Source organism: Phoxinus phoxinus (assembly GCF_949152265.1).
Source record: "Phoxinus phoxinus genome assembly, chromosome: 5".
Taxonomy (NCBI): Eukaryota; Metazoa; Chordata; class Actinopteri; order Cypriniformes; family Leuciscidae; genus Phoxinus; species Phoxinus phoxinus.
The window spans coordinates 20,329,759-20,356,244 of NC_136880.1; the positions used below are offsets into that span (position 1 = coordinate 20,329,759).

General features: G+C 37.6%; 2 protein-coding genes across 5 annotated transcripts; one reads left to right on the forward strand and one right to left on the reverse strand.

The window, feature by feature from the left end:
• Positions 1-434: 434 nt before the first annotated feature.
• evi5a (ecotropic viral integration site 5a) lies at positions 435-18,808 on the reverse strand. Of its 4 annotated transcripts, XM_079614250.1 has the most exons (17): positions 18,728-18,808; positions 17,103-17,202; positions 16,771-16,904; positions 15,669-15,822; positions 15,372-15,599; positions 15,223-15,297; positions 15,020-15,145; positions 12,274-12,417; positions 11,728-11,817; positions 11,551-11,642; positions 11,409-11,469; positions 11,178-11,231; positions 10,972-11,091; positions 9,295-9,435; positions 9,050-9,199; positions 5,731-5,877; positions 493-725 (listed from the first exon to the last, which is right to left on the reverse strand). In XM_079614250.1, the coding sequence occupies exons 3-17, from the start codon at positions 16,866-16,868 to the stop codon at positions 636-638; spliced, it is 1,770 nt and encodes a 589-aa protein (XP_079470376.1). In that variant the 5' UTR covers positions 16,869-16,904; positions 17,103-17,202; positions 18,728-18,808; the 3' UTR covers positions 493-635. The 4 variants fall into 4 exon arrangements, with proteins under 4 accessions (XP_079470377.1, XP_079470376.1, XP_079470378.1 ...); XM_079614251.1 differs by lacking the exon at positions 18,728-18,808 and having other exon boundaries at positions 435-725; positions 9,043-9,199; positions 17,103-17,340; XM_079614252.1 differs by lacking the exon at positions 18,728-18,808 and having other exon boundaries at positions 12,274-12,411; positions 17,103-17,240.
• Positions 18,809-19,002: 194 nt separating this feature from the next.
• Positions 19,003-26,461, forward strand: rpl5a (ribosomal protein L5a). The gene is made up of 8 exons (XM_079614257.1): positions 19,003-19,155; positions 19,579-19,648; positions 20,428-20,543; positions 20,639-20,773; positions 20,858-21,060; positions 24,862-25,039; positions 25,952-26,040; positions 26,296-26,461. The coding sequence occupies exons 1-8, from the start codon at positions 19,153-19,155 to the stop codon at positions 26,393-26,395; spliced, it is 894 nt and encodes a 297-aa protein (XP_079470383.1). The 5' UTR covers positions 19,003-19,152; the 3' UTR covers positions 26,396-26,461.
• The last annotated feature ends 25 nt before the right edge of the window (positions 26,462-26,486 follow it).

The following is a 26,486-nucleotide window of genomic DNA, read 5'->3' on the forward strand; positions in this document are numbered from 1 at the left end:
ATTATAATGAAATGTAAAGTAATATTAATTATTATTATTATTATTCAAAATCTTAAAAGCCTCATTAAAATGATTATTTCTCTTAGTATATATATTACTACAGCATTCATCACAGTGTCAAATATGATTTATAATAGTGCAACACATTAGTGCAATTTATTGTGTACTAATTCATTTACTTACAGTGACCGTTTTCATAAACCCTATATGTTTGAAACAGAAGAGATGAAATCCAGGGCCTAAACACTCAAATACAGATTCGTTTGACAGAAATCACTGTTGTTCAATCAATATGGTTTTCGGTATCCAGTAGTAAAATGTTCATTGCTGACCATGTGTAAATTACTAAAAACCTATTTTGCAGTGTCACAGTTCTATGTAACGTTTACTTGAATGTAAGATCTAAGAAATCTAACAACCCTTTTTTTTTTTTTAAGAATGCCTAATTTTTTTGTCACTTTTAAGTGTTGATGGCAAAACTGTCACAGTGAGTCTGCTCTTGACACTTGATGTGTTGCAGCATGATTGACAGCTGGAGCTGTGAAGACTCTCGTAGTGGACCCTGCAGCTCTTAATGGACCATCTTCACTGCTTCTGGAGACAGGTTGACGGGACGTTAAGGCTGCTGTCCATTTTTAGGTGTCATTGTGCTCCAGAGAGGCGGATGTGGAAGGCTTCAGCGTGGTTTGAGAAAATGACGTAGTACTCTTGGAGATAATCTGCATCTGTAAAGAACGATCCCGTATTAGTACAAAACATTACACAAAACCTGACAAATAAGGGCTGATGATATTAACCCTAAAGGGATAGTTCACCCAAAAATGAAAAGTCTATCATCATTTACTCCAAACCTGTATTCATTTATTTCTTCTGCTGAATTGAATAATATGGGCGACCAAACAGTTAATGGGCCCCATTGACTTTCATAGTTTGGAAAAGAAAAAAAATACTCTGGGCCTGTCAACTGCCTGGATACTGACATTCTTCAAAATATCTTCTTTTCTGTTCAGCAGAAGAAAGAAACTCATACAGGTTTGGAACAACATGAGGGTGAGCAAATGATGACAGAACTTTCATTTTTGGGTGAACTATCACTTTAAACTTTAAGGTAGTACATACATAGATATGCTATGCATAGCATTAACCAGAATTGACCACAGTTGCCACTGAAAGTGACTAAGAAGTCTCACATATTTAGGCAAAAAAAGTGAATCTTTTTGTTTCTGTTTCTGTTATCTTACATCTGATAGGCCTATAATTCTTAATATTCTGTTGTAAATCTGTATTGTAATGGGTTTAGTGCCTATCAGATGCCATACTGACCTGTAGAGTCAGATTTTCACTTTTTTTATGACTAATAATAATGGAATGACTAATCATTAACATTTTCATTATAATATTTTATATGAATATTTTCAAAAACTCTATAAAAGGCAGGACGTTGACCATAAATGAATTGCAAATATTGATAAGAATAATTCTGGCACTAAGAAACGATCTTCTGATGAAAGTCCTCTCTTCAACCCCTTTAGATTAAAGCCAATGGCAGTAAAAAGAGCAAATGTGAAGCAAAGCCAAAGGACAGACACAGTGCAGTTCTCTCACAAGGCGACACAGAGTGTAAACGTGACAAAACCTCCTCCTCCTCACATCAAGAACAGGAAACCAAAAGACAGACTTGAACAGACAGTTTGACTGCAGCATAGGTCAAAACTTCAGAAACACTAAGGTCTATATTTCTTTCTCGTCTTTCTTTTAGGGCTGAGCCTCTCTGCGTCTCTTTAGGGAGTACGTGATTGAAATAGCTGCATGAAGCAGCCGTGATAATGGTTTGAGGTTTCTGGGTTCTCAGAGCGTTGTTCGCTCTGTCTGATAGTTATGAGAAGAAAGACTGAGATGTATAGAAGCTTTCACGACCACAATGTTATTTCTGAATTTGAGACTGCAGCTCAATCAGAGGTGGCACATGGCTTAGCAGCTCTTTTAAAAAGGAGACATTGATTATAGCAATGCAAGGCCACACGAAGGCATCTTAAACTTAACAGCGTTATATTTCTGCATCAATAAGGACTGATTCAAAATCACAAAAAGGTTTTAACTACAAGTTTATGAGCCAAACACTGTGCTATCAGTGTAAAACAGATTATGAAAAATAAGTATCAATCAAATTTAATCAGACTGGTTCCCCCTTTACCACCACCGAAACCACAGAAAATCAGTCAGAGAGCAGGAGGTGTTGAGGGGGCGCTCGCACCTACAGGTTGTCTGATAGCGGCAGTTGCTCACCAGACCTCAAACTACTGACAATGTTTCTGTTCGCTTCAGATAGGAAAGAGTAGGAAACTTCAGGGCAAATTTACGCGTCAGAATCAAAACAACTGGAGAGTTCCTCTCGGTAATTTGATCAAAATCAAACTTCTTCATAGCATTGGAAATTAAAGCCAGCTATTGGTTTGAAACAAGTTGTTTTTTTAAAAGATGTCCAAAGAAGTGTGTGTGTGTGTGTGTGTGTGTTATCTGTTGATAGACATTTGTCATGAAACTGATCTTGCATTCAGGTCTTTTTTAAACGGGAGGAGGAAAAAAACACTCGAAAAAGTTTTTAAAATACATTTAGCCTCTTTCCCATATCTAGCAAACATTTTTAAGACTGAATTTTGTCGATGAACGAGCTTGACAAACACACTATAAACAGACACCAAATGTACGTGACATAAAAAATAAACAATATCAAATGAAATACAGCCAAAAGAAGTGTGGAGCAAAGGTTAGGGCTGTCAAATTAGCCTATATATATGTAGTATACACACACACACACACACACACACACACTATATATATATATAAAAATATACACATATACACACATATATTAAATAAACACAAACTTTTATTTTAGAATGACAGCACTAATATATATATATATTTATTGTGTGTGTGTGTGTGTGTGTGTGTGTGTGTGTGTGTGTGTGTGTGTGTGTGTGTGTGTGTGTGTGTGTGTGTGTGTGTGTGTGTGTGTGTGTGTATACATGGTGTAATTGTTATATGTTCATATAAAAATAATTTAATTAGATATTAAAATAAAAATTCTCAAAAATCACACTTGCATCACACTGGTTTTTCTGTAGATCAAATATTATTTGTGATTTTAAAAAATAAAATAATAATTATTATTATTCTAGTAATAACATGATAATAACATGCAAAACTTTGAAATATAAGCGTATGTTCCACCGGGTCAAAACGAGAATAGAATAGGCTGCAGCTTTTTATGCATTTACAAACCAGTATAATATTGACCAAATATACCTGGCTTTTTTTTCTTTCTTTTTTTTTTTACTCTGTAGGAAATCACAAACTAAGTTTCCAGAACAGATGATTCATCCATATATACTGACTGCTTGTTTGTCAGATTACTTAAACTTTATTCCCTTTTTGTTGCGCCATGTGAACAGCAGTTTATCTCACTAGCACCTTTCTGACAATACTTTGTGGCAAGACAATAATGAACCAGGCCGCACGGTTAACCGGTTACAATGGGAGGAGGTCTTCCGTTATCTTTGTAATCAGCTATGCTCATCGTGAACCTGCACGCCAGGGTTTCTGGTTGTAAATCTACTGAACAGTGGGGTGCTACAAATCACATGAAGGCAGACGTGTTGAGAGGTGCTAAGAGTTTCCTGGCCATTGTGTGGCTATTTGAGAAAATGTTCTCTCAATAAGGAGAAGTTTGGCTCCACAGCATGTGTGCATGATCATGGCTCTATCGGGACACGTGTATTTGACTAATTTCATCTCAAGTCAGAGGTTTCGTTTTGGTTCCTCTGTCTTGTTGTGCTGCAGTAATAAGCGTTAGCATGTCTGTTAGCTTAACTGTGTGGCTTCTGACACACTGACAGCAGAGTCTATTTGTAATCTGTGGTCCTTTTGGAGGACTAATTTGTCTGGGTAGATGAGATCTGTAAAACGTGGCTTGCAAGCGACAATCAAAATATAGAAAATCTGATTTTGTGCTTTCGTGCAGATGCATTTCCCTGCTTTAAAAGAGTTTTTAAAAATATATTTTAAAATTATATATATACATATAAATTTATTTATTTTAACTCGTAATGTTTAGTCAAAATGTCATAACTCTGTTATGCCCTGTTCACACCAGGAACAATAACTATAAAGATAACTATTGTGATTATCAACATATGATAATGTTCTGTTTATTATATGCACATGCTATATTTTTTTGTCTGCCACATTGCCACAAATGCTCTAAGCTCTTTAAAGCAGGATGGATTCTGATTGGCTGTCAGTGTTTTTATCGTTCATCAGCTGGGGAAAAAAATCGTTCTGAAAGTGAATCCATTGATATTCTTCTTTGTTATTATCGTCATAGCTGTGGTGAGGACATTTCTATTCTCAGAGAATTGGAAAGATTTTTTCAACTTTATAGTTATCCTTATAGTTTACCTCCTTAGTCCGAGTAAACGGCCCTTTACACTCAGATGTACGTCAAGAAAAGATGTGTCACTTCCTCAATTTCATTGCGACTTTAAAACATTGCGACTTTTTGTTGAACACAAAAGAAGATATTTTGAAGAATGCTGGAAACCAGACAGTTGACGGCAGCCATTGACTTCAATAGTATTTTTTTGCCTTCTATGGCAGTGGACTATGGACCGTCTGCTTCCCAGCATACTTCAATCTTCTTTTGTGTTCAAGAGAAGAAAGAAACTCATACAGGTTTGGAACAACTTGACAACATTTTCATTTTGGGGTGAACTATCCCTTTAATTTCACTGAAACACAGCAAAAGATGCGAACCGGCTGCTACAAAAGCAACAATGTCAGCAGTGAAGTAACATTCAGTGCGTTGAAATCAGATTTAAAGTAATCTGAATCTTTTCGTCTACCACCATCACGCTAGACTAGACCATCCGGCAGAGAACTCTTTCAGAGCAACGTTAATGCAAGCAAGCATTTGTTTCAGATTACTGTTAAGTGAGATACGATGCTGGCATTTTCTTGCAAAATCACTTCTGCATAAAAGAGCTGATAGACAAGTGTGATGTTTAGGCCTGGTCTGAGTGTGTGAACTACGCAAGCATCTTAAAGACTCGGCCATGAGAGTGAGAAAGATGTTATCGTAGCTTTGCTTCTAGAAAAAGCAGAAGACACCGCTTCCCTCATGGCCGTTTGGGGACGATCAACAGACACGCCACTCTCGCACGAAGTCATGATGAATAAATGGAACAGTCGCTGATCCGCGCTTTACGCTGTGCTTTTGTTTTGTGGACTGTGACTATAGTGCTCATGGAAAAGGCTTGTGTGTTGGGGGGGCGCTTTCATTTCCTCTATTCCGGGGTTCATTTGAACACATATCGTTCATGCTTAATGGTTTCATTTTTGAAACATCGAGTATTTTAATGTTTATGATTGACCCCATTCATGTCCATTGTAAGTGTCTTACTGTTAGCCAGAAAAGTGTGGACTTATTGGAAATATTTTTTTTGTGGTAATCAATATTACGCCCCACCCCTCAATCCCGTCAACTGAGGTTAACTTGCACTGAATACCCGGAATAGTTCTTAAACACAGAGCTGGGATGAGTGAGAGAAGTTTAATGATGCTCGTTGTCCAGGATTAATTTAGCCTGAAGGAAGTCAGCGAGGGCAAATGACACTGTAATTAGACACCTCCAGACCGTCAAATAGCAGATGATGTCAGGTGCGGTGTCACCTTGTATTGAAGAGCTGAAAACCGTTGTCTGCTCTGTTGTAATTGGCTGCGCAGATCTTGGTGCTGTGATGTCAACTCCCGTAGATGATCTCGCTGACTGTTTATATGCGCTTCTGCACGCTTTAGCTGGTCGCTGTGAATTTTGTCCTGTAGTGATATAATGAAACAGATCACATTAGAGGACTGAATCGAGTCACATTTAACGTGAGGACATAGTTTAGCATTGATTTGCAGTTCTAACAGTGTAAGAGATTTCAGTTTGTCAGAATCTGATTTTGGAGCCATCATGCTCCCCTAGACATTTCAAAACTGTAATGTTTCCCAATCAGAGATAAGAATCATTTTGAAATCTCATGATGTTTCATCATGACGACGCATAGCAATGACAGATTAAGTTCTCAAATTGGTAATTGGAAAATATATAGGCCGATAGCCTACATTTGAATAAAATAAACAAACACACAATTAACATAATTAACATAATAACATGGGTTATATCTGAAAAAGTGGAAAGAGGACATATATTGAAATATTGAAATGCAGCTATAATGCTTATTAACCATATTCAGTTTACTGTATTCAAATGCAATTATTATAATAAATGATTTGAAGGTGAAGAAATAAAAAGTGTTAATTCACTTTATTAAACTGAATAATAACCTTTTTGTCACGCAGTGCCATTTTTAATTTTCCTAGTTAGTTAATTACTGGGATCAAATAATTCCCCAATCCCTGCACCACAAAGGCATTTATGCATAATTTAAAAGTTTATAAAAAAGGAATATTTCATAGACATATTCCACACTTAATGCGGTCCATGTATCCCAAACAGTATAAAATGATCAATCCCAAATTTGATTGTTTTAGGCCTAACAGAGAATTCATTTTAAATATTTTTGATTCACTGTTTCTTCACATATTTCTTTTAACTTTTCAAAAACCTAAACTTTGATCCATTTTCAGGTGTCTGACATTTTTGTGGTCCCAATGAGGAAAACAGGTTAGGCTATATAATAGGCCTACTGTGATGTTTTTGAAAATGTAAAAATGCAGAAAGTTTTCTGTGATGGGTAGCTGTTTGGGTAGGGTTGGGGTGTACATTTTGTACAGTATAAAAAGTATTATGTATATGGAAAGTCCCCATAAAACAATAAAAGTGTGTGTGTGTGTGTGTGCGTGCGTGCGTGCGTGCGTGCGTGCGTTGCGCGCGATCTTTTCCTCGTTGTTGTAGCTCACGAATTTCCGTTATTGTGATATGTTTAGGACCCTGACTGGAGCAAGTTTGAAAATCTCATAAACTGATAGCGGTAACTTCTTTTTGTTTCTAGATAAAGACAACAAGAACTAACTGTGATCTGTCATCCATTCTATCACGCAGCACGACTGAAGCGAAACGGATTGCGCGATTCACACTGCGCTGTTGCCTTGATCTGCGTCGCTGTCAGCGGCTCGTGATGGACAGTGCTCGCACGAAGCAGCGCGCTTCTTTAGACTAGCGCAGTTTCATTTTCACTCTTTAATTTTATAGCTCCCGGAGAAGGATTATTTCAAAATGTTAGTAAATAGGTGAGATACGTCCCAATTCGCGTACTTATGCACAATGCTGTTTTGTAGTAGCCTAGGCTAGTGTGACGTGTTCACACTGAACATTTTGAATAGAAAAGGTGCACTTTAATTTCTGACCGTTAAAAAAGTAGTTCTATATAGTATGAATGTAATCTGGACATAATACATTTGCCATTTTGTTCTTATCATGTGACCTACCACCAGTTTTGCTTCACTGTCATTTTCTCTCCCGTGGCCTTATGGGATAGGCCTAGTAAGTGTCCATCAAATGCACACTTCAGAATCTCACCGGAAGAAGTAGCTCATCCAGATACTCTTTTATGAGTAGGCTACTGTGAATTCGGACATACTTCTTTTGTCACACACTGTTTTAGCCTATGAGGAAATAATGCGATTTCAGATGCAGCCGAAGTGTGGAAGTTTGGCTCATCTGTTGCATCTTTAATTACACCATACACTACATGGTTGAGTACACAGTGTATAATTAAGTGCATAGTGTATAGTGCGTCATTTGGGACACTTTTCATCTTATCTAAGCTGATTAACCCTCAGCGTAGCACGTGCCAGTGCATAGCTGCCGACTAGGCCTATATATTTTATAATGTTGTATATTAATATACATTGTAGGCTACTATAATAAATTCACTTAAAGTCACCATGAGATCAAAAATGTTCTTCTTTTTTGATATTGCAGTAGGCCTATTTATTATAAATGATTTTTTATAAATTATAGATTCACATCATTATTTTTTTTAATTCATGTGCCCAAAATCTTTAATCAAAATCATTTCCCCTCAGTTTTTTTTACCTCCCCTTACTCTTGTAGCATCTCATCTCTTTCTCTGATGACGTGTGTAGCCTACTTGCTGTACAAAGGCAGCAACAACCTGTCACTCACATGACATCACATAGCAAACCACAACCATCTAATGGCTGCATCTGAAATAAAAGGCTGCGAAAACCATTCAGTTATGCTCTATATTTAATGTATTTATTTGAAACTTCCCCTGGCTCTGCTCATGTCTACTATTTTTTGTTCTGCATTAATGACTTTATTTGTGTCTTACTGTTTGTATCATAAAGATTTAATAAAGATGTATAAAAAAAATAAAAAAATAAAAAGAGGACCATACACAAAAAAAGAAGAAAAAAAAGCTGCATCTGAAAATTCATACTTCCCTACTATGTAGTAGCCTAGGCGAAAAACATGTTACAAAATAAGTATGTCTGAATTCAAAGTAAAAGTGTAGGCTAAGAGTACTCGGATGACCTGCTTATTCTGGCGAGATTCCGAAGTGTGCATACAACGGACACTATCCCATGAGGCCACGGACGAGGATTTGCGAATATCAGTGAAGCAACATAACTGACGCTGGTGGTAGGTAGGTCACATGATAAGGACATCATGGCGGATGTAGTATGTCCAGATTACATTCGTACAACACAAATTCATACTAGAAGTAATTACTTATTCAAAATAAGTACAAGAGAGTATGCGATTTTGGACGCAGCCAATCAATTCTCAATGGACAAAATCAAGTCCCGTCCTAATTTTGTATCTTGTTCTAGAAGTCAAAAGAGGAGAGCAAAACTTCTGATGGCGACTTTATAACAAAAGTGTATTGTAGTGTCATATTTGACTTGACACCAGTTCCAGGAGTAAGCGACCTGAACTAAGCTCTATTGTTCCTCATATCTCAGTGCATCAAGCTGTAAACCAGCAGATATGATCAGCTGAGGGTTTACTTTTAACCTCTGTCTGCAGCTGCAGCAGTTTGTGGCGGCTCTCTCTAAGCGCGGCCTGGGCGAGCGCTTCCTTCAGTCTTGTGCTCAACAGCTCCACCTGCAGGTCATTCTGTGCACTGCTGACCTTCTGCTGACCTCCACCATGCACCTGCTGCCACTGAGAGAGACACAGTGACATTGTGATGGACCTTACTTATGGTATATTGAACACTGAATATCCTCTTTTTTTTTTCTATCCCCATCCAAAGTTACCTGCCATTTCTTTACCAGGTCTTTAATGTGCTGTTTCAGCTCTCTGAGCCCTGTAAGTGCCTCTGCTTCCCGCAGTCTACAGCTGATCAGCTCCGTCTGCAGATACACCGCACTGTCCTCATCAGGCACAGTGCTGCTGCTCTACAACACACACACACACACACACACACACACACACACACACACACACACACACACACACATTTATGATTACTAAAGCAAACCCATGTTTGTCTAAACATCTGCAAATAGTGATATATAATATTCGTTAGAGTGCTGCAGAGATGATGCATTTTTGTTGGCCAAAACCCAGAAACAAGCATTTTAGCACTTCTGGTTTAATCAAGTTTTTTTTTAATGGGGTTTTTGGTTAAATGGCTGAGATAATGAGATATTGAGATATTTTCCTGTTTTATTCCATGACATAAAATACATCATTAATACCCCCTTGTGATTTTTTTTAACTTTTAATTTGTCCTGAAGTCGGTTTCTAACAAGTGGCTAAATGTGACAGAGCTCGTATGGGACATTAAAGGGTTAGTTCACCCAAAAATGAAAATTCAGTCAGTAATTACTCATCCTCATGTTGTTCCAACGACCGTAAGACTTTCCTTCATCTTCGGAACACAATTATTTTTATTCAAATCATAAAGCTGGATCCCTCCTCCATAGGCTTCCATTGTAATTGAAACTCGCCGGCCCAGAAAGTTAGTAAAGACAATGTTTAAAATAGTCCAAGTGACTACAGTGGCTCAACCATATAGGTTTATCAAGCTCACTATTGGCCGACGCTGGTCATGTGTGTGATGCGTGTGATGCTGGCCAATAGTGAGCCTACGTTCTGATGTACAACCCAGATGCGCTTCGCTGTTACACTTACGTGAACTCACTCAGAGGCCCACACAGAAGAAAATGAATAGTTGAATAAAGTCTGTATTTTTATTTTGCGCACAAAAAGTATTCTCAACGCTTGATAAACGTATGGTTGAGCCACTGTAGTCACTTGGACGATTTTAAACACTGTCTTTTAAACACCTTACTAACTTTCAGGGCCGACAAGTCCTCTCAGATTTCATCAAAAATATCTTAATTTGTGTTTCCGAAGATGAACGAAAGTCTTACGGGGTTGGAACAGTAATCACTGACATCATTTTTGGGTGAACTAATCGTTTAAACATCATCACGCCGAACAGATTCACTTATAGTCTGCTTTCACAGCCTCATTTGCTCTTGCAAACTATTCTGTTTCACTGTGAAAGTTTAGTATAAGTGTTTGTTTCACTAACTCAAACTTACAGGGATATATATATATATATATATATAAGACTGAAAGAGTTGTTGGAAGCTTAGTGGTGGTGATGGTGAAGTCATGTGATCGCGATGTTAGCTTTTTACTTCTGGCGATAGTATTTAGGCTTCAAAATCTCTTATAGTTGTATGCGTTTGTGAAGATTATCACAATAAGCAAATGTTCAGGAATCAAACTTTTGCTTATGACACTGACAGAGCTTATTTTCTGCAATAGAAAAATCCAATTGGGTTTTTGTTGAGGGAACCAAGGTGACTTTCGAGTTGGCCTACAAAAATCCTCAATCTCTAGCACTCTATAACTGTGTGCTTAATGCTTCATGTTAATGAATGGAAAACAGGGGTGTGCATGAAAGACTTGACTTTGACCTCTTCTATCTGCAAGGTGTTCGTCTGCATCTCCTTTAAAGTGTTTTGTGACCTGGCTGCATTTAGCAGAGATTCCTCCAGCTCTTTCTTCATCTGCGACACCAGTTGCTCAGAGCACCTCTGCAAGGGCGGCATGGTAAGAACATGAACATTAGAAAAAAATGCATTAACATAACTTTAACATAAAGACATCGCAATAGACTCACCTTCTCCAGAATGTCAAGTCTCTGCTTTAAATGTTTGTTCTCTGAGGAAAGTCCCTTAAGAAAAGGCAAGAGAAAAACTGAGCACTTGCAAACTGAAAATGGCGATTCATAACCTGAAGACTGCTGAGAAATACTAGGGTGAATTCAGGGTGAATGGGACACTTTTGCCATTGAGCTGACTTGGAAAAAGTGTCCCAATCAACATGTGAAGGGAAACAAACAAGCGCTCACATTCAGTTCCTCCTGATCCTCCAGCTCTTTAGTCTTGATAGATGTATACTCTTTTCTCAGTCTAAAATGAGTGAAATACACCAGATAACAGGCTAGAAGAACAAGGAAAATGAGGCAAAAATCGAAGGAAGGAAGAGCTTACTGTTTCATTCTGCCAGAACTGTATTTAATTTGATATGCTGCTTCAATCATCCCATCTGGATCTGATTCCCATGATTCTAGATGCTGCAGGCACTGAAAACAACAGAAGTACTCTGAAGACCGAGGAATTCAAACGGGCAGTATTTCAGAGCAGTGTTTCTGTGGAGCGCTCCATTACGTTCATCATTCCCTCTGTGTCGAGCTTGAGGAGTTCTGTCTGCTTCATGTGAAGCACAGCCAAACCAACCCGGAAGACGATCTCCAGACCCTACACACACGTGCGTATATATCATCACTCATATTGTCCATTTAACTGCATATTTAGATGCTAGTGGCAGTGTTGTTATTGTTAACTAAAAATCTTTAAATATATCTACTCGAAATATAAAAATTAGATGCAATATATACTGATGTAAATAAATACGTTTAAATTGAAGAACTAAATTCGATTAAACTAACGATGAAAAAAATTCAAGTTAAATTGAAAAATAAAACTAGTAAATATGAACCACATAACAAAATTACTAAAACTTAAACTAAAAACAATAAAATGACGAATAAAAGCTCATTTAGAATATTAACAAATACTTTAATAGTACCGGTGAAAATAAAATACTTGTCTAGCTCATCTAAAAATCTTAGCTTATTTCCTAGAGATATGACATATGACATTCAGTGTGAAGTGACGGGTTACGGTGGGATGTTGTGACGTGACTGAATGTACCTCACACATGAAGATATCAAAAGTCCTCATGGCCGCTGTGATAGGCAGAGATGAGAGGAGGATGTTGAGAAACCAGGATGAGGAGAACATGGAGGTGTGAAAACCCTGAGTCTGGAAGTGGGAATGAAGCTCAGGAAGCTGCTCCTATCAGAGAGAGTAAGATATCTTCAGACAACAGATGACCACCAACTGTAGGGGAGAGTGGGGTAAGATGTGTCACACCCTTTTTCAATGTGTCCATGTGTCCATGCAAGTTTATTTCCATTTTGTAAAGTAAATTTTTATCCATGGCAGGTATAATTAGTTTTATGTCCATGGAATTTGACATTTAGAATGTTACAAAAGATTTATATTGCAAAACAAACATTATTTTCATACTTCTATTCATCAAAACATCCTGGGGAAAAAGTATTGCGGTTTCCACAAAAAATATTACAGTTTTTTCCAACTGCTTACACACGTTTTCAAAACTATGTCTCCTTTTTTCGAAACTCTATACACAATTCCCAAACCTGCACACACAAAATGCAAATTGCCTCACATCTCCTTCAAAATGTAACACTGCATTCAAAATGCCATAAACACAAGTCAGAATGAAGCATTTGCATCAAATGACAAACATTTCTTTCATAATAGTAAATTTTTGGATATATCATGCAAACACTGTTGTTCTAAATCTAAAGCTCTTTGGTCTTTCATAGCCTCATATATACATTTCAATGTTAGTGAAAGTAATCTGCTGATATATGAAGGACTAAAAATGACAGAAGGAAAAATAAATAAATAAATAAATAAAAGTAGAAATAAATAAATAAATGCATAAATAATAGTGAAAATAAATACATTTTGGTAATATAAATGGCTATTTCTGTATTTTTGCATGTATTTAGTCATTTATTTATGCATTTCTATATGTATTTATTTATGTATTTCTACATTTATTTATATATTTATTTATTTCTACTTTTATTTATTTATTTATTTATTTTTACTTCTGTCATTTTTAGTCCTTCATACTGATAGGGGTAACAAGTACACTGTAAACCTTGTGTATCTACACTGGAAACACCAATACAATGTAGAAACAGAAAATATGTAACATTACTGTTGTTTACAGTAGCATACAACAAAACCATAAACATATGTAAACCAAAAAAAAAATTATTTAGAAGGAATCTATTGTTCAAATCAGGTAATCTGACCTTTTACCTGTTTATAGGCCTATACTACAGTAAAGCAGATTGGTTAGTGATCAGCAATTACTGTAGTGTTTGCACATGTGAGGAGTGTGTGTGTGTGTGGCCTGGTGAATAAGTGTAGCATTTCGATTGGTTGTGTTTGGAAAAGGAAAGCAAGTCACTTACTGTTAGATTTTTGTGTTTTAGTAAGATAATTGTGTGTAGTGTTTTTTGAAAAAAGTGTTTTATGCAATTGAAAACTGAGTCAAAGGCTGAGAAATAGCTTATGGTTTTGGAGATTTGATGTGTAGTTTTGCACTTTGAGTGAGAGGTTTCAAAAATCGTGTGACATGAAAAGATTTTGAGTGTAAGCAGTTGGAAAAAACTGTAAGCAGCACAACTGTTTTTAACATTGATGATAATAATAAGACATGTTTCTTGGTCAGCAAATCAGCATATTAGAATGATTTCTGAAGGATCACGTGACACTGAAGACTGTAATGATGTTGCAAATGACTGTAAAGAGAGCAATGATGCTGAAAATTCAGCTCTGCCATCACAGAAATAAATTGCATTATAAAGTATATTCAAATATAAATTTTTAGATTGTAATAATATTACACAATTTTGCTGTTTACAGTATGTTTTATCAAATAAATAAAGCCATGTGAGCATAAGAGACTTCATTCAAAAACATTCAAAAAATCGTAATAACCCCAAACTTTTAATCGTTCATGTAAATCTTGGTGAATTACCGATGTATAAAACAATGTGAATTTGTTTATTTATGCATTAATTTTCATATTCTTTTATATTTTTACATTATTTATAAAATATCATTTGAAATCTTAGATTTAACTAATTTCTCATTGCTTAGAGGATAGCATTGGTAAAAAAAAAAAAAAAGTGACACAGCTTACCCCACAACCCCATATAACACCAAATCTGGACATCTACGACTCAGAGGTTCTTGTCATATGTGCAATTCTCAGAAATCGGAAAGATACTTTGTAACAGGCTTTATGTAGCTTACTAAGCTCAATTTTGGAAGGGACATTTCATAAATAATTAATGTGCCTTTTAATAGAGCTTTATTTCTGTCATGATTCTGCCCTCGTGTCCTTGATTTTCTCTAGTCTTGAGGCAGGTTCATGATAGACCCATGTTTTGTGTGCAAGCACATGGCCTGTTTGGGCCATGTGCTTGTGTTGTCTCGTTACGTAACCCCACCCCCTTGTTATCCTCGTCTTGTGATTATTGTCTAGTCAGTTTCACCTGTCTTCGTCATTAGTGTTCCCTATATTATCCCCATGTGTTTGCTGTCCTGTGCCGGTTCATTATTTGATGTTGTGAGACCTATTGAGTATTCTGTCAAACGTATTGTCTGGTGAGAGTTCTGATTCTGTGTTTGTTGTTCTGTTATCTGTCAAGTCAAGTTTAGTCACCCTTGTCCAGTCTATGTTTTGCCCCCTCGTGGGTTTTGTTTTTTGTCATCAATAAACCTTGTGTTCTGCAAGCTGTCTGCAATTGGGTTCATCCTGAAAATCGTAACAATTACACTTGTTTACCTGAATCATAGAGTCAAACTGGTAAATGCAGCAGCCAAGCTCAACCATACTGGATCTATAGAGCTCCCTCATTCTGAAGTCCTTCATCAGCCTCACAAAAACACAGAAGGCCTCCTCCTCAGCCATCTGCAAGATCATCAACTCAATTCATAGACTAGTAACTGGCACCTATACTTTTAATTTTTAAAAATTCAATTCATTACCTGTGTGAGCAGCAGGCCTACAATAAACACACTTCCCTGGCAGTAGCCAATTTCTCGGTCTAAGACTGAGTAAGCCTGTAATAAAAGCCACATTGTGTTATCTATACTCCTCAAATGCATAAGTATAATCATATTCTCGCTCATCTAACCTTCAGCACGTTGAGCAGTGGCTCCTGGCAGGTGGCGTCCCGGAGCTTCTGAAAGAGCTGGTGTTGCGGGAGGATGCGGGACAGGTCTCTGTGTATCAGCGTCTCAGCGGGACAGGAGCTCTTCAGCAGATCTGAGTAGTGCTGTGAAGCGGACACGTTCTGAGCGTCACACAGCAGCTGCCACACCACGGGCCGCAGGTGAGCCGGGACGCCCCTCCGGATCAGCACCTGAAAGGGACACACAAATCAGACACTGCTCACTGATGATTGCGCACCCGCGATTGTGCATTCGGTTACCTTTATCTGTCCCACTTTTCTCTTGCTCCAGTCGTCCCATTCTTTAATGACACGACCCCATGTGTCATCGTCATGAGAGAAGGTTTTAGGCGAGGTGGGACTTTGCAGGACCCCGCTTACAGAGTAAAGAGACTTACTGTCTGTCTCCAGCAGCCTGTTTAGGAGTGCAGATAAGATGATGTCAAATAGTAGACTAATGTAATGCCTTAATCTTTAACACAATAAAGCCCTTAATTCTTTACAATCGAACAAAATGAGAATTTAAGCTGTAAAATGGTATAAAAAAACTTGTATAGATAAAAAATTATAATATTAATTAAAAAATAAAATATAAATAAATACATTTGAGATGTATGATAAACCTGAATACCGTATATATGTACGTACAGTAGCCTATACATCTAATAATGTTTGCTTGATGCTGAATGTAAATACAAAAATAAGTTAAACAGATAAATTGCATACTTTTGATATTTTTAAGATGTGTGATCAACATGAATGTATTATATTTAAATACATCAAATAATGTTTGTTTCATGCTAAAAAATCAATCAAATTAATAAAATAAAAATACATCGGAAATACATCTGATAGAAATGTCGGTTTGATGCTGAATGTCAATACAAATACAAATAAATAAATATACTTTTGATAAGTAGACCTACTGTTTTAAGATGTACTAGGACATTAATATATTATAAAAGCTTTGAAATACTTCTAATGATGTTTGTGTGATGCTGAATGTTAATACAATTAAATAAATTAAACAAACAAATAGATAAATAAAAACTGTAAAATACTTGATTGTAAATTTAACTGTAGTGTGCTATTTGATATTACATTTAAAGTTGATATATTTTAAATGTACTGAATTGCAAATGTGTAAGTTTCAATAGAAATGACATTATTTTAGTTTGCCATAAATGCTTGTCAATACATACAATGCTTGTCATAAAACCTAAATAAATGACGTTCTTTAAACGTAACCCTATAGAAAGCATAATTTGGTGACAGTGTGTAAACCGAGACGTGTCACTAATGTAATGTGTAACTTTAGGTAGTTGCTTCTAGGAAACGGCAGGGCAGGGTGTGAAGAAGTGACCTGTTCTGTTCCTCAAGTTTAGCAAGTAACTTCATCTCGTCTGCACTGAGCTGGGACCCTGGTGCGGGACACGGAGACGGTGCGCTCAAAGAGTCCATCTGTGACCCTCAGAGTGAAGCAGGACCTCTTGAAACCTAAATAAAAACATTTCAAAATGTCAAAAACAAAAAAATACAAATATGCGCTTATGGAAATGTGTGTGTGTGAAGTTGATGGAAATAATCATGTAAGTACATTGCTTTTTTCATATATGTTTCACATCTTGCATATCATATGTTATGGCATTTATCAGGATCACTGGCATAGTAATTGTGAAAACTGGGATATCTTACCAGTGTGTGAGATTCCGGTAATTTGGGGGAGCAAATGTCTCCACGAAATCTTTCTGGTTTCTGTCAAACTTAATCCAGTGACACTGTCCGACCGTCACACCTGTTTCTTCCACACCGCAGAGGGGAAAACACACACAGCTAAAGAATCACATGCTGCTTTATAGCAGAGCCTCACGGGCTGATCAAAGTTCCTCAAAATAACAGTTCTGCCTGTGACTCAGGAGCTTGCTTTTAAAGTGACCTGACTGAGAGAACAACTTCCTCTTGCAACTTCTCAAACTTTTTAGCACACAAATATGGGCCCCACAACATTCACCTGAGGGACTTCAACCGGTTAGACTGCAGAGAGGAGCAACTGCATGGTTATTCTTGTCCACATCTGTGAAACTTTGACGGATACCGCCCTCATGCAGCATTAGCATAAATCATTTACTGAAACAAAAAGGAAGGTTTTTGGGTCAACGGGGCTGACGTGTGTCAACAGACACTAGGTTGATACGCATCTATGTTTTTAGCCCCACACTATTTTAAGGAAGTTGATGAAGTGACATTGGTTTGTTTGCAACCTTAAACCTTTTTCACACCACAATATGAACTGTGACATTTACTGTGATAATGCTAACAAGTATCAACTAATGCATGTTTTCAAGTCTATTTGTATAGTTTAGCCCCTCAGAAGTATTTATTTACTGTCTGTGATACTGTATATTTTGTCGATTATTGATATTGTTAATTGCAACTCTTGAAGAGCTAGAATATGCTTGCACAATGATTTCCTGTACATTTTCCTGTCCAAACCCTTGTGAAAAAAAAGAGTACACTTTTGCATAATGTTAAAAAGAGTACTTACGGAAATTATATAACTTCAGAAGAATATATAATTGCAAACTGAATGTAATGTTTTTTTGGACACTTAATTGCATTTTAATTGCAATTAAATGAAAATGTATTGTAGTTTACTTAAATCTTTCATTTCATAATTGTCTTTGAAAATGTAAAGTGTACTGCTGAATGTATTGATGCATTTATGGCAAACTAAAAAACTTACACATTTGCAATTCAGTACATTTAAAATATATATCAACTTTAAATGTAATATCAAATAGCACACTACAGTTAAAATTACAATCAAGTATTTTACATGTGCTTGTTAGTAAGCACACCAACTGATTATTAAAACATAATGATATAAAATGCACTTTAAAGTAAAACTTTTAATTTGACATTAAAGGGACTTTTGTGAGTGTTAAGAAACAGTCACGAAAGTGGACTCCAAGTACACTTAGGCAGCCTTTTATTTCATTTATATTATTTTGTATGATTGCAAGTAGGCCGATTTGAAGTAGGCCTATGGCTATAGTGCACATTCAACATAATTAACACTTCTTTTTCACAGGGGAAGTCCCTCTATATCACTTGAGCTCATTCAAATGGGACATCATTTTTATTACCCACCAGAACCTGATTCGTTTTTAAAATGTAAAAGAAACTTATTTGATTCTTAGAGGATTCTCATTTGATCCAATTAAAATGATTTGTTAATTTGTTCAAATCGTTGAATCCTATAGAAATTCATTTAGGATTTTGTATCTATAGAAATGAAAACAAATTAATTGATTTCCTACCAGCATAGAAGTTTGAGTGCTTCATTCACTATTTTAATATTTTTTTTATGATTTAAATGTTTAAGTTTCATCCAGCTGATCAACTATAAAATTAAAATAAAAACATGGACAGCCAATCAGAATCCAACTTGCTGTAACGATCTCGAGCATTTAAAGCGTCAGAAAAACACGCGCGTAGAATAAACAGAGTTAATAGTTATCTATCTTTATAGTTATCTTTATAGTAATAACTCTTGGTGTGAGCGGGCCTGACTATCCTGCCGTGTTTCCTCCAGGACGCTAGGAGCGCACACACGTCTGCCAGCGCGGGTTTTGTTTATCCGGTCGCAGCGCACCATGAACTTCCTTTTCTCAGTGCAGCGGGAGCAGTATCGGAGTCTGAAGACTTCAGTCTCCCAACCTAAAGGAGAACAAACGATTTCAAAATGGTCAGTAAATCACCAAAATACAATGTTCTACTCATTACATGCCCTCACCAGCTATTATAGCTCGATTTCCATGAAAGATGAACTCATGAAGCGACGGGATGGTATTAGATTCAATCGGTCAGTCCAGTCGCTGCGTGAACGTCAGTGGCACATTTCCCTCGAAGCACTAGAATAATTTTTTTTTCGTAACTAACCGCAAAAAAATAAGCATTTCTCCCTTTAGTAGTAGTTTTGTGTCTGTTTGCCCGGGTTAAAAGTCTGTTCTTTTATTCCGTTTTGCGTTGTCATGTTTACTGTCACTTCGCGCACTGCATCATCGGATCATAACCAGAGGCAGCCGACAGTCTCATTAGGATTATTGCTTCTCAAATCTCTGCTGTCCTGCTTGTCAACTGTTTAACTTAATAAAGTTTTCTGTTGCAGGGCTTCGTCAAGGTGATTAAGAACAAGGCGTATTTCAAGAGATACCAGGTCAAGTTCAGGAGGAGGCGAGGTATGTCAACGTGTTTCCTTACCTTTGGGGAAGAATGTGTCCAACAACCTATGCTGGTCTTTCAGCTGGTTTAGATGGTCACCAAGGATGTCCTAAATGGCTGAAACTAGTGGTCAATTTATGTTTTAGAGAGCTGGGTGGCCTATACAACACAGAAACACCATCACAATATATAATTTAAAAGATAGTAAAAACATAGCTAACAATTGCTGAAATGAAATGAATATTTATGTAACATACTTTTTACAAAATTAGAAATAAAAAGTTTGAAAATGAAAAAAACTTGATAAAATATGAATGAAAAGGAAGTAATCACTGTAAACAGCAGTGCACTCAGTAATCTGGCAAGCCCGTGTGCACTAGGAATAATATTTCTTCAATTAAAGACAAGGTATAACTAATTTTACATACTGCTCACAATGAATATGACATGAATACAACATAGTGGCCTGCTAAATATAGAGCATTATAGTTTGAAATCATGAACTTTATGTTTGGCCACTCAAACTCCTCTAAGGCCGGTTCACCCAGAACGTGTTTTTGCTTTGGAAAAAGTGAGAAGCACGTAGTTAACTCAAGGTGTTGAGATTTAACTCTAGCACAGTGTCATGCGTGAGACATAAGATACGAGACGTGAGCGCAACCGTCAAACACGTCAGTCTAGCGTTTTTATATTGAAACTCAGTGGAAAAGCAGTGAAATGAACGTGTTTTGTATGAATCCTAAGACCAACTTAGGATGACTTTTCAACAGTTGTCTAACATACTTGGTCTTTTCAGAGGGAAAAACTGACTACTTTGCCCGCAAACGCCTTGTCATCCAAGACAAGAACAAGTACAACACACCGAAGTACAGGATGATCGTTCGACTCTCCAACAGGGATATTGTTTGCCAGGTATGAACTACTACCATGTAGTCTTTGCCATAGTTTTTGAAATCTTGCTAATTACTGTTGGGTTTCTGAGTGTATTGTGTCTTTCTCTCTGTCAGATCGCATATGCCAAAATTGAAGGCGACGCGATCGTCTGCGCTGCTTACTCTCACGAGTTGCCAAAGTATGGCATTACTGTAGGACTGACCAACTACGCTGCCGCCTACTGCACCGGTTTGCTGTGTGCACGCAGGGTAAATGTCCTTAGTATTCATGAATGTCTAGTATTGTTCAAATCTCATAGTTTGGTCGTACTCAGATTTGTTATCTGCTTACAGCTGCTGAATAAGTTTGGTCTGGATAAGGTCTACGAAGGCCAGGTTGAGGTGACTGGCGATGAGTTTAATGTGGAAAGCATTGATGGCCAGCCAGGGGCGTTTACATGCTACCTGGACGCTGGCCTCGCCAGAACCACCACAGGGAATAAGGTGTTTGGAGCTCTCAAAGGAGCGGTGGACGGAGGACTGTCGATCCCTCACAGGTCAGTGCATGCTGTTTTTTTCTTTTTGGAAACTTACGACAATGGACATTGATTCGGCACTTTTGGATGTGTGGGTGCTTTCAAAAAGTCCCATATTGTGTCCCATATTGTCAAAACTGAAATGTCCTGGCTTTTTTCATGATAACAGAGGTCTAGGGGCTATTAAACTACCATATAAGTTGCACACAGCCTGCATAAAGTAGCTGTGCCTTTTCACAAGCCGCTGTGACTTCAGTATAAATGTGATGTCAGAACTACTCAGTCACCGCCCCCTCCAATGGTGGGTCACTCAGAAAACAACAGACCAATCAGAAGAGAGGCTCATGAATATTAAGTAGACAGGGCAAAATCGACCTCTTCTTGGCAGAGCTCTGAGAAAGGAGCCGTAAAATATATATTGGGATGTTTTTTGATAGTTATACCACAAATATATATTCTAAAGGACAAAACCTAAAATAAAACTTCAGAAAGGTGTACAATATGGGACCTTTTAAGTATTCTCCATAAAAATAAGCTATTACCTGAAGTCAATAATGAACACCTTAAGAATGAGAAACGCATAGTTGAAGAAAGTTTACTCAATTTTCTGAAATGGTCTGAGGTGAAGATTTATTAGGAAGAGGAAGAAATGTATGATTAGAAGTAGGGGTGAGCGATATAACCAAAGTCTTATTTCATGGTATGAGAAATTTTATTTATATCTATTTTTAGTTTATTTTTCTTATTAAAAATAAGATCAAAGAAGCAAATTACAAACAGTAGTATCTATACAATACAGCAAAGATACAAATGAAAAGTTTTTTGGCTAAAGTAGGTTTATTTAAACAAGTTGTGAGAAATAGTACAGAAATTGAATAATCAACTGTTTAACTAAAACACTGCATAGTTTTCACTTTTGAATCAAATATGAACTGATTCTTATTATAATACAAAAATTAAATACAAAATTGATTAAAATCAAGAGCAGTGATTTTGATCTTTGTCCTTTGATTGACATGAGACAGACAGCAGTTTTTTATGCTGCTGTCCTTTTAAGACCAAATGCACAAAGAACTGGGCGATAAAACCTTAACGATATTTATCGTGATATAATTTTCCTCGATATAATGTTTCATGTGCCACAAGCAGAACGAAACAGCGCTACTCATTTGAACCGTGCGCCACACGGACCATTTATGTTCAAGCTTTAAACGGCAGCGCGAGCGTAAATGCAGCGCTGACCGTCTCGATCACATGACCACTAAACCGTGCTGTGAGATCCAGTGAGAAGTGTTCCAGTTCTGTGCAGAGCCCTCCCATACAAACCACAGATCAATTTATTGTAAAGCCAGAGGAAACCGCTGACGTTCTCAACAACACTCATGCAAAAAACAGGAGAAACATTGTGCAACGATGATACAGTTTGAAGGCTTTTCAATCCACAAGTCGCCAACATTTGCCTTGATTTACTGTAGTGACTCTAACTGAAACCATAGGATTGTGGCAGAAATGTGGGATATTCATACCGGATTTTATATTGTCGTACTGGGGTCATGCAGTAGGTGGCGGTATGCACCTTCAAGTGGGTTTGCTCACTCCATGTGCTTAGGTGAATGAGGTCTATTCTGTCACACACATGTTCCAGCTTCTGTGGTTAGCATATTTGATGCGCACTTTTGTAATGAATCACTCAAAAGTTATTCTGCTTATTGTAAATATAAAATACAAAGTTTATATCAGTAGGCCCATATATTTGGAATTACTCCATAGTGAAAGATGCACCTTTTTACATTTGAGTCCCTGAGAAACACACTGCACATCCCTGTATACATTGGATTGATTTGAATAACTTTAATGTACTTGAAAGTGTGCATAAAGCACTATGAAAATACAAGTATCATATCGGTACTCCCTAATAATTACCGTGTTATTTATTAAAGGGGTCATGACATGGTTTTTTTTATTTTATTATTATGTTCCCTTAGGTGCAATTATAGTATTACTATAGTTTTTTTTACAAAAAACTTTTAAAATGTAGTGATTTATGACCTTTTCCCACCCTGTTTCTCATCCTCTGATTCAAACAGTCTGTTTGGGGGGTGTTTCCCCTTTAAGAGTTCAGTGTTAACGCCCACTGCTATGATTGGCTAACGTCAGTGCCTGTGCATCAATTATTAACGCCCCCAGCCAGAACGTTTGCGGATTCGGCGCAACTGTTTAGTAGCGGGTGATGCATGCGAAGCGATGGCTCTTGCAATGATAAAACCTTATTATGTTTGAGCCGGAATCAGAGGAAAATGAACCATCACCACAACAACGAAGACTGGATCAGCTCGTGTCCACATGGAAAGTGAAACTATTTTGAATTAATAAAAAAAATTTAACCCGAAACACTTGAAAACGGATTATTGTTGCATAATTATCCTATAGCTTAATTTGCTAACAGTTTAACATTAACTAATCACATGTAGGCCTACTAGAGAGGCGACATATTTTCAAGATTCTCTTATACAAATGTGTTTATATTAGCCATGGTAAAAAGTAAGTTTGCGTCGTCGTTGTTGAGCCCAGAATAGTCGGCACGGACTTATCTTTGAGCAACAGTTTTCTGGCAAAGCCAAGCATCATATTGGAATTTTTTCCTCAAAACAGTCATCCTTAAATGTATAGAACAAACGCTTAAACTAACACTGCCGTGACTGGGACGTCCGCAAAAAATAAAGTGCATCCATTTTTCCCTGACGACTGGATCTTTCAGCGTATTTAAAAAGTAGTTTAAAGTTTTAAATACATTACTTACAGTTTGCGTCGTCGATGTTGAGCCCAGAATAGTCGGCACGGACTTATCTTTGAGCAACAGTTTTCTGGCAAAGCTCAAAACAGTCATCCTTCAAATGTACAGAACAAACGCTTAAACTAACACTGCCGTGACTGAGACGTCCGCAAAAAATAAAGTGCATCCATTTTTCCCTGACGACTGGATCCTTCGCAGCGTATTCCAAGATGTTGTTTGTCCACAGCAGGAACAGCACATCTGCGGCATCGTAATTTCCCTGTACACAGACCCACTCGTTGTCCGTCGACTGAACACTTGTGAGGCGCGCAGCGCGCGGGCGCGACAACGATACAAAATGAGCGTAGTTGCCTTGCGCTTAAAGCGTAACTGTCTTCTGCTGGAGGCGGTCTATATGCAAACGCTGGTACGTCACTTCGTACCGTGACGTCACTTCTTACCATGGATCCAGAACGAGCTGTATTTAGAGCTTGATTAAATAAATGATTCGTTTATAATGGGGAGGACGTCTTAAGCTATGAAACTTGCAGGACGTTTAAATGGTACAAAGACCTCTTATATACCAAAAGATCAAGGCAAATTTGGTTTCTCATGTCATGACCCCTTTAAGAAATAGCAGTTGCTGTGCATTATACTAAATATCTTTAGGCTACTATTTTTCATAACAAATGCAAATGCTTCACCGAGTGCACAGATAAACACAGGAGCGTTTGAAAGCAGGCATCTATCACCGGATCTGCTTTCAACCGCTTCTGTGTGTATCTGTGCCCTCGGTGAAGAGCGTCAAAGATGTCTATTCACAACATGATTTTGAAGCGTTGATCATTGTAGCCAATCACAGACAAATATGTTGAGCGCATGAATTAATAAAAGTAAAAATTAATTTTTGCAGTGTGTGTCTGATGATCGTCTTTGCTTTAAGTGATGCCACACATATTGTTGCAAGTTCCATCCAATTTTGTGAAGTTGTATGTCCTGTCTTTATTGATGGGTGTATTGACATTGCAACTTTTTTTTCCGTTTCTCAGCACTAAGCGCTTCCCGGGCTATGACACTGAAAGTAAGGAGTTTAATGCGGAGGTTCACAGGAAGCACATCATGGGCCAGAACGTGTCAGAGTACATGAGCTATCTGATGGAGGAGGACGAGGACCTGTACAAGAAGCAGTTCTCCCGCTTCATCAAAAACGGCGTCACACCTGAAATTGTAAGAAACCACTTTGCAGGATCACTTTACTGCTAACTTTTGTTTGCCTTTGGATTTGAATGGATCACACAGTTGGAGTCAATACCTTTTAAAGGGATAGTTCACCCAAAAGTGAAAATTAGCCCATGATTTACTCGCCCTGAAGCCATCCTAGGTGTATATGACATTCTTCTTCAGACGAATACAATCGGAGGTATGTTAAATGTCCTGGCTCTTCCAAGCTTTATAATGGCAGTGAATGGGTATATTTTTTGGGAATATGCGCATCCATTCATGATTAAAGTGCTCGACACTGCTCTGACGGGCTAATAAAGGCCTTCTGAAGTGAAGTGATGCGTTCGTGTAAGAAAAATATCCATATTTAAAACTTTGACTAAAATAACTAATTTCCGGCAGACGGCCGTACACAAGTCCACTTACGCCAGAAGAGATAACACTTGATGATGTATGATGTCGGAGTGGCGTAAGCTTTGACGCCTCTCACGGTTCAAACAAACAGGGCTGGGTAACCTCGTTCATCATTACATTGTGTGTCAAGTTCAAGGGTTTCTCTTTTGACGTAAATCGATGCGTACAGACAATTTTAATTTTTGGGTGAATTATCCCTTTAAGCATTGTCACAGAACTTGAACATTTTGTTGGTTCAGGTTCACTTGTTGCTTTTCGATGAACTACTCCTATTAAAAGAGTCGGGGCACAGATTGATAATCTTTTTAAGATTGGATACAGGAAAGTGTCATGTTGATCAGATACTGTATCATCATTAGATGAATACTATTTGTGACATGATGCTGGTGGCTAAATCTCGTTCTTTAATCTCTTGAAGTGTAATTCTTGTTTGTTGTGTACAGTGTAGTATTTCCTGTGCTTTACCTTCACCCGTCTCATTGTGTTATTATCCGGTTCCTGCAGGTTCTAGAGATGTACAAAAAGGCTCATATTTCCATCCGTGACAACCCGGTTCATGAGAGCAAGCCCAAGAAAGAGGTCAAGAAGAAGAGGTGCGTTCACACGCTTTGTCATTTTTTTCAGGTTTTTTTCTTGGGGATGCCCTAGGATGAAATGAATTGCCATAAAGTTGGACAGTATTGACATCATTGTTTATTAGTATCTGTATAAATGTTCGTGCTGTTGCTACTTGTTATAATACTGATAGTTGCATGTCAGATGATTGCATTTCCTACATTACCATCTACTACTCTACTGTGAGCAGATGAGAGGTTTCTTTTCTCATCACTGATGATATTGTGTTGTAGGTGGAACCGTGCCAAGCTCACTCTGGCCCAGAGGAAGGATCGCGTGGCCCAGAAAAAGGCCAGTTTCCTCCGGGCGCAGGAGGCTGTTGAAGAGGACTGAAGAGAAGAACTGTCAACCGCTCCAAAGAAAGTGTGCACCTTTTCCAAATAAATCATTTGGAAAGAATATTGTGTTTGTGGTCTTTGGTACA